This window comes from Tachypleus tridentatus, chromosome 11, assembly GCF_004210375.1.
Source record: "Tachypleus tridentatus isolate NWPU-2018 chromosome 11, ASM421037v1, whole genome shotgun sequence".
NCBI lineage: Eukaryota > Metazoa > Arthropoda > Merostomata > Xiphosura > Limulidae > Tachypleus > Tachypleus tridentatus.
This window is the reverse complement of record NC_134835.1, coordinates 98008618-98022702: the sequence shown is the minus strand read 5'-3', so window position 1 is coordinate 98022702 and position 14085 is coordinate 98008618. Positions and strand designations below refer to the sequence as shown.

At 35.0% G+C, this 14085-nt stretch overlaps 1 protein-coding gene across 2 annotated transcripts in view; it reads right to left on the bottom strand.

Annotated features, from left to right (window-relative positions):
• The window catches only part of LOC143232870 (BAI1-associated protein 3-like), a 181077-nt gene that overhangs the window by 67113 nt on the left and 99879 nt on the right, over window positions 1-14085 (bottom strand). For both annotated transcript variants that reach the window (XM_076468859.1, XM_076468860.1), the window contains exon 2: window positions 11715-11802. In XM_076468859.1, the coding sequence (XP_076324974.1) occupies window positions 11715-11802 (88 nt within the window). The remainder of the gene's footprint in view (window positions 1-11714; window positions 11803-14085) is intronic.

Sequence of the window (14085 nt, the reverse complement as noted above, 5' to 3'; positions counted from 1 at the left end):
TGTATGTACATGTTAGTGAGTACTGTGAATACTGATAATATGTATGTAGAGATTAATGAATACCGGTAATATGTACGTATAGATTAGTGAGTACTGGTAATATGTATGTGGAGATTATTGAATATTTTGTAATACGTATGTAGAGATTAGTAAATACTGGTAATATGTGCATAGAGATTAGTGAATACTTGTAAAACGTATGTAGAGATTAGTAAATACTTGTAATATGTATGTAGATATTAGTGAATACTGGTAATATGTATGTAGAGATTAGTTAATACAGAAAATAAGAGGTGTATAGTTTGATAAAGGCAATAAGTGATGTATATGTTGATAAATAATGGAAGCGATAGATGCTTCTCTTGATGAATATGGGAGTAATAGATGTATACATATACATTGATTAGTACTGGAAAGAAGATTGGTGATTTACTGAACTTAAGCACATTGTGTTACAGGAAACTTCTATGTATAGAACTTACCTAGATTTATTTATATTTCTATGCATCTTATGAATTTATTACAGATTATATGGGATGTAAAGTTTTATAAACATTTTAGTAACCCATATGATTCAAATTCATGTGGCATTATGACATAAATGAAATACGTTTTATGTCTGTGTAAAAGTATCACTTGCAGTATCTAAGTTACTTTCAAACAACCAAGGTCTGAAAAATTTACTTGTATCTTGAAAGTGGCTTTACCGCACTTTTGTGTATTTTGGTTATAATGGTATAAAACCAGCTCTGTACGCCTAAGCCATGAAATCTATTAGTTTTCATTTATATATCTAATATAAGTGGCAACATTGTTGAATTACATAACATCTGGGTTGGAGTGTTTACTTTTTTGCACGTTACACGTATTCATAAACTGTGTATCATATCGAAAAGTGTAAAGTCCGTCCTGATACGTGGTCCAGAAAATTTCAGATTATAGCAAGTCATCATCATTTGCAACATATTTACTGGTAGTTGAATAAACAAGATATGAAGTATAGATTCAGTTCAATTTCAACAGTTGTTTCCCATAGTTATACCTATTTACGACTAACGCTTGTAAATAGCTATTGATACGTCGCTATTGTTAAAGCGTTACTTCTGTAGTAAGTCACAAATTACGAAGAAGAGTTTCTCCTTAGTATTAATGATTTTTACACACACAGGTTTCACTAGAAGCTACTTCAGTGTAAAATGCAAGAAGTGGTTCATCACGTTAGAGATTAAACTAATCAGTTCAGTGGCATGATCGTAAAATTTACACTATGTTTTTTCTTTCAAACATTAGGACTCACTGCTATAGCTGGAAATACCGTTAGTAGCTAGAGTGACCAGCTAATACGACGATGCATTTTTTATATGCAAAACTGAAACCTTCTGCTTTGCAAGGATGAGTATATATTAGGTTAGAGTGTTTTACAACAACGGGTAGCATAAAGTATAGTATTCATATATGCATTAGATTAGGACTTCGTCAAAATGGTTATAATTCCTTTTGATTTAATAGGATAATTACAACATTAAATTTGTGTTTAAAAACTTAAACCTTGGCTTCATGATGTTCTGTTTTGAAGACGTTTTCAAACATTTAGATGTATTATCATTTTACGAACAATCGTTAATTCTTTTCAAAACTCAGACGCACTATTAGTTTAGGCTTAGTAACGAAATAAGACTATCTTTATGTTTAAGGACCACTTCCTAATGTCGGAATATCAATAGCTTTGTTGTGTATAAATGTAACTAGCAGGTGAGTTGAAAGGTTTCAAGGAAATGTTTGCAGAAGATTAAAAATTACCCTAACTTGATGTTGTTTTTATATTTAAACAAAACTAGTCAAAAAAACAATAAAATATATTATTTATCCTTTGAATGTCGTGATTTTTTCTCTTGATTACAATTACTGTAGCAATATACTGATCAACGTTCACTGCTAGTTGGATTTCTAGTAAAGAATTCACAGACTGAATGACGGACTGATAGAGCTATAAAACGAGACATTTTTCAGAGTACAATGACACATATCGTTATCACACTTATGTCAGACCAGAGTTCTAGTACAGTATTCCATAATCTTATTTGTTTATATCAGTTACCACTGATATAAACTGCTTTCAAGAAGAGATTGGCTTCTAGCCTATAACAATCAATAAAACTTTGCACTATTCCTACACTTGGTTGTATTGACATCACAGGAGTAAAACGATAAACAGCCAGCTGATGCAAGTACATTTTCTCTTGAATGGCTACTTCTTATGCATGTAACTTTGGTCTGAAGAGACAATTCAAGCGATTCATTGACTATCTACAAGATGTAAATAAATTTATTTTTTTCTAAATTTGTTTTAAGTTTAACAGTTTTTACTGCCTCAGGTTGTACAGAGTAATATAGAGTTCTAAACAAAAAAGAGTTTCGGCTATTTATGCCAAAGTATATAGTAAAGCATCTTATAATAAATTGAATCTCGTAATAAACTGTGTAGTAAAACACAATAAAGCCCTGATTTTTGCTCTCAACAGTGTTATTGCTTAATGACAATATAGTGACGCATATGATACGATCAAATATCTTATTAACAATTCACTACTAAGTGCAATTGTTACTAATAAATAATATAGCGATATACTCATTAACTTACACATATAACCTGAAAGGTACCTTACACACACATTACCTAAATGGCCAGAAAAGAAACTTCCATAAAATCCAGGTAGCAACACGGTCACAAGTGTTTTGTTGACCTTTTATAACTGAAGATTAGAATTGACTGCTACATTTACCAAGAACCTACAGTTGCAAGTACGGAGCGTGTTCAGCGACGTATAATATAATCTGCAAGCCAGCAGTACGGCTCTATGCCCAATAAGAGGTCTCAGTAGTGAGTTGCACAGCCATCATTGCGAATAACTTCAAACATTCACTTTGGCATGGTTGATATAAGTGTTTGCCGAAGGCTAGCTTGAATGTTATTCGAAGTGATGAAGATGGCTTCATGAAGATCATGCATTGTTTGGAATTGACATCCATTTCTATAGATTTTCCTTTCCATCCACCCTCAAACATTTTCAATGGGATTCAGTTCGGGCAAACATGCTGGATGGTCCAAAATAATCACGTTATTTGCCATGAAAAAGTCCTTTATTCTGTGGGCATTGTGGATTGCAGTGTTATCCTGCTTAAAGATCCAGTCATTTCCACACAAGCGAGGGCCTTCAGTCAATAAGAAAGCTCTCTTCAACATGCCAATGTAGCCAGCTGCTGTTTGACGCCTCTGTATAACCTAAAGCTCCTTTGTTCCATGGAAGAAGAAAGCACCCCAGATCATTATGGAACCTCCTCCACTGTGTCGTGTACAAAATGTCTCCAGTGGAAGTTGGAAGCCATCTGGAACATCCAGGTTAAATTTTTTCTCATCAGAGAACAAAACCTTCATCCACTTTTCTACGTCCCATGTTTTGTGCTTCTCGGCAAAGTTTAACCGAGCTGTTTCGTGGTGTGAAAGGGAGCGTGGCCTTTGAAGAAGTTTACGGTTTTTAAAGCCTTTCTCTCGTAGATGCGGTCTTATTGTTCTTGAGCTGCATTCTGCGTCCTTAAGGGCCTTAATCTGGTTCGATGATCGGCTGGTGTCTTGCCAGACAACCTGTCAAATCCTTCTGTTCAACGCCGGCGAAATTTTCTTGGGCAGACCACTTGAAATTCTCGTTCCGTATAAATTAAGGTCTTTTAAGAAATTTGTAACAGCAGTTTTACTACGCCCAATCTTACCAGCAATGGCACGTTGAGAGAGACCTTGCTTTTGCAGCTTGACAATTTTGTCACGTTCAAACTTTGTCAACTTTTTAGCCTTTGCCATGTTTTTTCCCAATGTAACACAGGAGATGTCAGTGAGAGATGTTGACAACGCTAATGCTTGAACACAAATGATTAAATTTCGTTACGTGTTTACCGATTAACGTTTCGTTTCAGTATGGTCTTAAACTTTTAACCAGCTAGTATTAAGGCTAATTTCCTAGTGTTCACATTTTCCCTATTAAATGCTAAAAACGTTTTTTAATTTAAATTTCCCTTTTCTTATTTTCATCTTTCAAAGCTCTACTCAAATAAGTGGTTGAGTCTAACAACGCAAAATGCATATTTTTTTCTTTATGTTCATTGGCCTTAAGACTTTGACCAGCAGTGTATCTCTAGGTGAGACAACGGTAAGTCTTTCGATTTATAACTCTAGGATCAGCTGTTTGCCTCCCAGCCTTAGACACAGTACAACGCTGTTGTGGCTTTGCTATAACAAACGCTTTCCAAGCAATATAATAAAGTGTATATTAACCCTAAGACTCTTGCTAAACAATATACGTTATTCACAACTAATTTATTTAAAAATCAGACAGTATTAACACTTCTGCATTATCTTTATAATGTTAAAATAGTACAACAAAATTACATACCTGTAACAAACTAGTTTTAACACTTGTCATAGTTTTGATAGATTCGACGTACATTACGGCCAACTATGTATCAGAAAATTTATACAACATAACATAAAATAAACTACCTTTACATTTACTGCAAATAAAGTTGAAGAAACTTTTTAGAACAGAATGCATAAAAGAGAACCATAGACAGCTGATTAGACAAGCAGGAATATCTCTCAAGCTTAGTATTTAGAATGAAGTTTTACGTTTTCTTGGCAATGTATTAGCAGACATGAGCTCATATTTCTGGTTTAACCTATTGTTAAAAATAAACAGAGAAATAACCGTGACCTGAAAAATCCGTGAAAAGAATTAGTTTAAAATTTAATTATTAATACTTCATCGAACATATTCAAATATCGATCGTTTAATTTAGATAATGTTATTAAAGTCAAAGGCAACGCAAATTATTTAAAAGGTATATACGACGATAATCAAAACTTATATCTCTTACACTATGTAACAACATTTTTACTTTTTCTTCTTTCTTGGAATAAAGTGTTATTTCCCAATTGTTTATGCCTAAGTAAATGGAAAAGATTTATTTTTCTTTTCAAATTTTGCTTTTGTGACATGGGTAATGAAATTTTCAAATTTACCCATTTTCCAGAATATTACAAATAGATTCAGTGATGAGCAGCTGATAGAGAATTTTCTCGAACTTACAAGAATTTTCAATAGCTTTCTAGAATGTTGTAGAATTTACGAGAATTTTCAAGAATTATTTAGAATTTTCTAGAACTTTCCATAGTAATATATATATACAGGGGCTCACCACTTCAGTTTAGTTCTAGCTGCCTATGTGAACACATAGACCTATCTGATTTTATCAGAGATGGCATCAAGAAGCTGCAAGCATTTTCCAGATGCATCCAGAAGTCTCAAAACTGTGTTGTTTCATAACGGGAATAAGTATCCTCAAAGAGGAATACAACAGCGTCAAGACCTTGCAAGAAGTCTTGAAGTATGATGAGTATGGCTGGGAGGTTATCGGAGACTTCAAAGTGGTGGCATTTTTTATGGGTCTCCAAGAAGGCTTTAGCAAGTTTCCCTGTTATCTTTGCCATTGGGACAGCAGAGACACCGTTGCGCACTACAACAGGAGGCATTGGCCAAACGGACTGCGTTCTTTGTGGGGAGGAACAATGTCAAGTGTGAGCCATTAGTGGACCTCCAGATGGTGTTGTTCCCACCACTGCACATAAAATTGGGTCTCATGAAACAATTTGTCACAGCTTTTGATAAAGAGTCTGCAGCCTTCAAGTACCTTCAAGACTTCTTCCCTAAGCTGTCTGAGGCAAAGGTCAAAGCTGATGTCTTCATTAGACCACAAATAAAGAAGATACTGGAGTGCACAGAATTCCCCAAGAAGCTCAGTAGGAGGGAAAAAAGCTTGGGGCAGCTTTGTCGCAGTGGTTTGGGGCTTCTTGGCAATCACAAGGCCGAAAATTATGTGGAATAGTTGAGGCTCTGGTGAAGAACTTCGACAAAATGGGATGTAGGATGTCCCTGAAAGTCCATATCCTTGATGCTTATCCTGATAAATTCAATGAGAATATAGGAACATACTCAGAGGAGCAAAGCGAGCGCTTCCACCAATATATACTGGACTTTGAACGTCGCTACCAAGGAGCGTATAACGAAAACACGATGAGAGACTATATTTGAGGGCTGATACGTGAAAGTGATTTACATTACAGTCGCAAGTCTCGAAAAACTACTCACTTCTAAACATTGTTGTACAACTTTAGTATAAATACATGTAAATCTTAATTCATATGTTGTTTTATTCAAACCTTATGTAAATGAAAATGTGTACATTTGCCCGTTTTTACATAGAAAATAGATTAATATCTAAATTTCTTTACCCAGGTCACAAGAGCAAAGTTTGAAGAGAATAATGGCCATTTTCTGTACTTTTAAAACATAAGCAATTAAGAAATAACACATGCTATCCAGGAACAAAATTTGTGTTACTTAGTGTTGCCCCTAGTGGGTCAGCGGTACGTCCGCGGACTTAGTACGCTAAAAATCGGGTTTCGATACCTGTGATGGGCAGAGCACGGATAGCCCGTTGTGTAGCTTTTTGCTTAATTCAAAACAACATACATAGTGTTATTTATACACTATGTTCAGAATAGGAACGGGCCGATAAAAGAAAGAGATTTAGATGCTCTAAAACTTGTAATGTATTTTTTAATTCAGAGTTAGTTCTTTGTCATTACTGATAAGGTATTTTTATAGGTTTACCGTTCATTTAATTTAATTGATTCAGCATTTAGCAGTGAAGAGAGAACGGTAGAAAACAACCAAGTAATCAATAACGTTTTCACTCGTCGTTCTAAATGGGAAAATATAACATTAAAATGAATTTATGTATTATTTGTTTCAACAGCCATGACTTCACACGACACCAGTGGACAGATATGTAAGCAAATTCTTATCTCCTCTCTTACATCATTAAATATGACTGATACTTGAGAGCATATACTAAAAATGAAATATTCAGGACTGTGAGTTGTGTCAAAGAAATAATCATGCTATCAAAGTTGTTTATATCAAACCTGAAAACTTTAACATGTACTCATCGATTTATGTGATCCAAATGTCACAGCAGCAAACCTGCGGACTTACAACTTTAGAAATCGGGTTTCGATACCCATAGATGAGCTTAGCACAGACAGCTCATTGCTTAGAATTGTGCTTAATTACAAAAAAAAAAACACTAATTTTTCAAATTATTTTCCAAACGCTGCTGGATTTGTGTTTTGTTTTTGTTTTTAATTTCGCTCTAATGTACTAACGCTAGTAGTCAAAAAGTGTGAAGTAAGACAAGAAGGAAGGCAGCTAGTCAACATCACTCACCGCAAAATGGAATAATAAGATTGGGCCATTACCATTATAACGCACCTACAGAGTCACGTTACGAAGCTCGATTCTTTTTATTTTTGCGGAATGAGTGTGTTAACCACTAGATCTCACCTGTGTATATTTTAATAGTGGTAAGAACAATTTATTTTATCGAACATTAACGTATGGCCAAAAATATATGTTTATTATTTTTTTAATTTTAGCAAATCTTTTAATTATAAGTTAAAATTAGAATATCATAAACAATACTGGAAACAAATTACGGAAATGTACATGTGATACAACAGTCACAAAAAATTGGAATTATATGACCAACCTACTAACACTACAATACATTGCTGTAAAAAATACATGAGAAATATGAATAAGAACTAGTATTTTGTATTTTGTTTAAAGAGAGAAGTATGCTATGTTTTTATGCTACCTAATATTTATTGATGGATATATTGGTGGAATAGTAAACTAAGTGTCCTGTATTACTACCTACCAAGATGTGTGGTTGCTGTCTCAAATTCTCTGTTTCGATATAAGCCCACACAACTTTGATAGTACTCATATCGGTATGTTGTGCAATGTATTACAACCAGCATTTCATCTGAGTTGTACAATTAGTACTTGATATTCTCTGTGTCCATATACAGCAATATAACTTGATTGGTTGGAATACAGGCAATCAATCACGTAATGAAATATCAACATAAAAATGGAATTTTCTCTGGTACAGTTAATTTTCATACAATAGAAGGAAACCATTCCCATAATTGTTTAAATCGCTTTATTTATTGCTACTATAAATATTTTTGATACTGTAGTTATTAAGGCCTGCAACGTCCCACACTTAAAACTAACATTTACCATGCAAATTTAATTGATGAAAGGTAACTAAGCCAATGAAACATGTTTGGTTTCAAGATATTTCGTGCAAAAGTACACAAGAGGCTAACTACTCAAAATCATAACTTATTTTAAAATAATAAACATCTCCAACTTTTAATATGGACTTATCTGAACTAATGAAATGATTGAATATTGACCCTTGTAACACACAGTTAAGAGTGCAGAGCGTGTTTACACAGCAAGAAGTCGCGATCCGTTGATTCCCAGTATAAGCGGGCTAACCACAAGGCCACACGAAGTCTAAAAAAACCTTAAAGTATTTAAATAAAACAGATCATTTATGGTAATATTTTATAACTTATCACACGAAGTTGGACCTTCGGATGTTCATAATGGTCACATTCCTTAGGAACTGAACAAAAAAAAGAAAATGTTAATATAAATATTTGTAGGAATATATTTTAACCCTAACGTGTGTGCAAATGTTTTCTGAGTTAATTAAATATTTATGTAAGACCCCATAGATAGCCCATTCGGTTTAGTTATAGTTGACCACAAACAATTTAGATATAAAATTATTTTTCCTGTTTTTAGCCATGGTATAGCGCAGTGGTTCTTAACCTGGGTTCAAAGGAACACCAGGGGTTCGATGAGTCAGTCTCAAAAGTTCGGCGGAGGTCAAGACAAACACACATTCCTTTCACCCAACTCATATGATTCGTGACGTCATGCTCCACTTGGCCATCATTGGCTGCGGCTGATCACGTCACATCACTTGGCCTTAATATCTGTGCTGCAGAGAACTTCGTGCGTTTAGCAGTCGACTTGTGACTGTAGTAATCGAGTGTCATTTGTGATTTTTTCCTAATCTTTCAATCCCTTCATACTAACTATGTCGAGCAAAAACCAAAAGTGGTCGGACGAATACGTACAATATGGATTCACGTGTACAACGGAACATGATGGGAGTCAGCGTCCTCAATGCATGATTTGCAATGCCAAGTTGAGCAATTCTAGTCTAGCACCAGGAAAACTAAGAGAACACTCCCTAAAGCTGCATGGAGATGGGAAATATAAGAACACAACGCTTGCTGAATTCAAGGTAAAGAATGCCAGGTTCGATGGAAAGGCTACTTTGCCTGTTCTCGGCTTTGTACCCATCGACAAGCCGATCCTCACAGCAACGTATGAAGTTGCGTACTTAATCGCAAAACAGGGCAAACCACACACCATTGGTGAAGCACTCTTAAAACCAGCTGCATTGAAGATGGCGAATTCATGTTGGGGAAAGCTTCTGAAAATAAGTTATCACAAATTCCTTTTTCAAATGACACCATCAGCAGCAGAAAAGATGACATGAGCAATGACATGAGCCTAGCAAAATTCAGCCTTCAAATCGACGAGACCACCGACGTTTCCAATCTAAGCCAGCTTGTTGTATTCGTGCGTTATGTGAAGAACGACGAGATAAAAGATTTTTTATTTTGTAAGCCTCTTACAACAACAACTAAGGCAGCCGACGTGAAGAAACTTGTAGATTACTTTTTCAGAGACAACGATCTTTCGTGGGATATGGTTTCTGCAGTTTGTTCGGACGGAGCTCCAGTCATGCTGGGACGAAACTCTGGTTTTGGTGCGCTGGTGAAAGCCGATGCACCACACATCATTGTAACGCACTGTGTTCTGCATAGGCATGCGTTGGCAACAAAACCCTTGCCTTCAAAACTGTCTAAAGTATTAAAAATCGTAATGGAATGTGTGAATTTTGAAGATGCGATGTTTCAGGACACTATTTTGCACAAAGAGCTGTGTAATGAAGTGGGCTCTGAATTCGAGGTACTTCTGTACCATTCTAACGTTCGGTGGTTATCCCGGGGAAAGATGCTGAATCGTGTTTTTGCCATGCGTGTGGAATTAGCCCTGTTTTTGCGCCAACATTGTCATGCAGATTGCTTCGAAAAATCAAGGTTCATTCTCATTTTGGCGTACATGACCGATATTTTCAATGCTCTCAATCATCTCAATCAACAGATGCAGGGCGGTAAAGTCAACATCATCGAAGCGGAAGAAAACCTAAAGTCTTTTCATAAAAGCTACCGTTATGAAAACAACGAACAGAGAATGATAACTTCGCAAACTTTCCCCTGCTGGTCGACTGTGTAAGTAAGATCAAAGATGTGTCTGAAATTGGAGACATTTCTGTACCCGGGAAACTGAAGCAAGCAATTGCCATGCACTTAGATGAGCTCGCAAAGTCTCTTGACGGATACTTCCCCACCAGAGAGTCATATCCAGCATGGATGAGACAGCCGTTCACGTTTAGTGTTGCGACAGCAGATGTCAATGATGAATACCTCGACGAAATCATTGAACTTCAGCAGAGCTCAATAGCAACTTTTCAGAACAACAATGCACTCAACGTTTTGGTGTCACCAAATCGTAGTGTACCCTCTTATTGCTAAAAAAGCCCTTGAGATACTCATACCGTTTGTTGCAACGTATCTTTGCGAGCAATCCTTTTCGAGGATGGTAGACGTAAAAACGAAGAAAAGGAACAGACTTTGTTGCGAAAATGAAATGAGAGTGGCACTTGCCAAGGTGAAGCCGCTCATTTCTGAACTTGTCTCTGAAAGGCAACAGCAAAAGTCACATTGATTTGAAGTAAATATTCATTGAGTTATGTTTTTATTTTTGTGTGAAATTCATGTTTTGTTGTTTTTGTTCTTTGAATACAGTGATATTGTGTGCAACTGATGCATGGTTGATTTTGTACAGTATAGAATATCTACTTATGTTTTGAATTTGAAAAAATCATATTTTATTTTTCCAATTACGAAAGGCTCAGTGAATGCAAGTACGAAACTTCCGGGGTTCAGTACCTTCAACAATGTTAAGAACTGCAAATATAGCGGCTCAAGAATGGTTCCGAGTTTTTCTCAAGTACAAATGTTTTGCTTATAGCTCCATCTGTTGACCATCTATTACAATTGCGGTTATTGAGGATTCCTTCTCGTTTGAGGGTTATTGTAACCACATGAAATATAAAGAAAGACAAACGGAATTCCTATGACTGCATAAAATACTCCAATTGTATTTTTTAGATACTGATAAACTGATATTATATCTTTCTAACGATGAATCGCCTTCTTAAGATCCCCAGTGGTAAAGCAGTATGTGGCGGGACTCAAACACCAAAAATCGGGTTTCTATGCCCGTGGTGGGCAGAGAACAGATAGCCAGCTGTGTAACTTTTCCTTAACTTCAAGCAAATGAACAACTTTTCCATATTGCTTAGTTAAATTAATCTTATCTTATTTGATGGAAAACATTTATTTTTTCTGCAAATTTCAGTAGTACTAAAATAAAATTGCATAATAAATTTAGGTATTTATAGACTCAGTATCCCGGGAAATATAATATTTATCATAAAGCCAAACAGATAAAGTGTGCCTCAAGTTTGCAGGTGGAAAGATATAAATAATAACTTATAATTATTATAGAACTTAAAACAGATGTTATAATATTATACTTTACCTCTCGTGCTGATTGAAGTCTTCTATTTTCCTGTTTCCAAGATAACGCTGTGAAATTCTCAAAGAAACTTTCATCGGCATCTTGATCACTGAATTAAAATACATATATATATATATATTTCGTGTGTTCATAAATGTTGTAGTAGAAAACATATATTAACAACTAATTTTTACTATAATATACATTTCCTATATGTGAAAGGTAAAATTTAAAAATATTTTAAACCGTTATAAATATGTCTCACGAAAGCAATAGTAATGTATACAAGGTTCTTAATGTAACAGCTTCATTCGTTACAAAGTATTAGAGTCGACTTTCGCCGTAGTAACATACACCGCTTAATCTTTTCGTACATTTACTGATATACATAACGGCGTGTAACAAAGGTTCGTCTCTTAAGAGCTATTTTCAATTAAGCCTTGCGATCAACAACGCTGGTAAAATCCCTCATTTATAAAGTCGCACCACGTATACAAACAAGCTGTAAATGATTGGAAGAGTATATCTAACGTGGCACATGTAGATCATATTGAGTTAATTGTAATTTCAGTATAATTAAATTTGCTCTTATTAGTAATCATCTTCCAATTTTCAAATTGGCATGTTTAAAGTAGATTCAACAATATATAACTCTTTTAGTAAACAAGGTACAATCCTTCTACGTGTCGCCATATTTGACTTGCTTGCCAGTACAACACACAGAATTTAGTGTGAAATACATAGCTAAAGGAGAGGAACAACAAATGTGATATAGTTTTTCAATATGTTAGGTTAATGGAAGTGGTCGTTCAGGTTCCTATTGTGCTACCCTTAAAATTATTCATATTGTAGTTAGTCGTATTTTTTATAATCCTACGACATGGATATTGAAAGTTTTAAACTATCACTTTGTATAATAGTCCAAAATAAAATTTTGTATGAGTATTTGTGGCTTTAACGAGACATTACTGGAAATTATCCAAATGATGGTGAATAAACTTGTAACTAATTATTTCAGTGTTGCTTCAGTATCTCCGAGGAGGAAGGAGTCTATAACTTCACTAACACTGTGTTAGTCTTACCTTTACTACACGAAAAACCTTTTTTTTTTTTAAATGGATGCCTAAATAAATATTTGAACTATACTTTTGTTACGCTTTCTTTCAGGGCAAATTTACTCAGAAGTGACTATCAGCATTTTGAAATTAAATACGAAGAAAAAGTGACTACTAGACGCAGACTCTGGTGACCAGTGTTCTAAACTTATTAGTTTTAATGAAAAACTATTTGATTTGCTCGATAAGCGTCTTTAAATATGATAACAGTGTTATATTCTTGTAAATGTTTGTTCTGTTGTTCTACATTGATATATTAAATTAAGATATTAGTTTAGATTCTTTGTTCTAGTTATTTATCCTTACAGTCTGACCAACAAGTCTCTGGTTTCTCTAGTTCTGTGTTATTATTATATTTACTACCTGTCTGGTTTAAAAAAAAGTGTGTAGCTTCTTTGATCTTTTGTTACTTTTACTATCAAGTCAAGAAAGAAAGAGAGTCTGTAACTTCCTTACCAATGTGTTACTGTTACTACCTGGTCAACTAGAAAGAAGTCATTAGATTTTCTGGTTCTGTGTTATTCTTATAATTACTTCCTGTCTAACTAGGAAGAAGTTTATAACTTATATTCTCTTTGTTAACCCTACTACTAACTAACTAAACTTTGGCTTCTCTAGCCTTATATCACTCTTACCATTACTATATAGACATCTAAAAGGAGTCCTTTAGTTTCTTTAGTTCTGTACTGTTCTTACCATTACTAGAAACTCTTTGGCTCAGCATGGCCAGATGGTTAGGGCGCTCCACTCGAAATCTGAAGATCGCGAGTTCGAATCCTTGTCATATAAAAAATGCTCGCCATTTCAGTCATCGGGGCGTTACTATGTTACAGTCAATTCCACTATTCGTTGGTAAAAGAGTAACCCAAGAGTTGGCGGTGGGTGATGATGACTAACTGTCTTACCTCTAAGTTTGCACTGTTAAATTAAGGATAGATGGCGCAGACAGTCCTCGTGTAGTTTTGTTGCAAAATGCAAAGCAAGCAAAGAAATATTACAAACTCAACTAAGAGGGGTCCTACAGTGTCTCTGGCTTTTACTATTAATCTAATGAAGAAAAAGGCAGTAGATTCTCTAACCGTGCATATAGTTATGCATGGGGAAGCTAAAAAAATTGCCTTTAGTTTGTCCCTGGTACATAGCCATCTGAGTGTAGAAAGTATACAGCTTTCAACCATCTAACTTTATGTTGCACAACTTTCAACCATCTAACTTTATGTTGTCTTCGCTACATGTTCATTTAAAAGAAGCTGCAATCTTTCTAGTTGTATGTTACT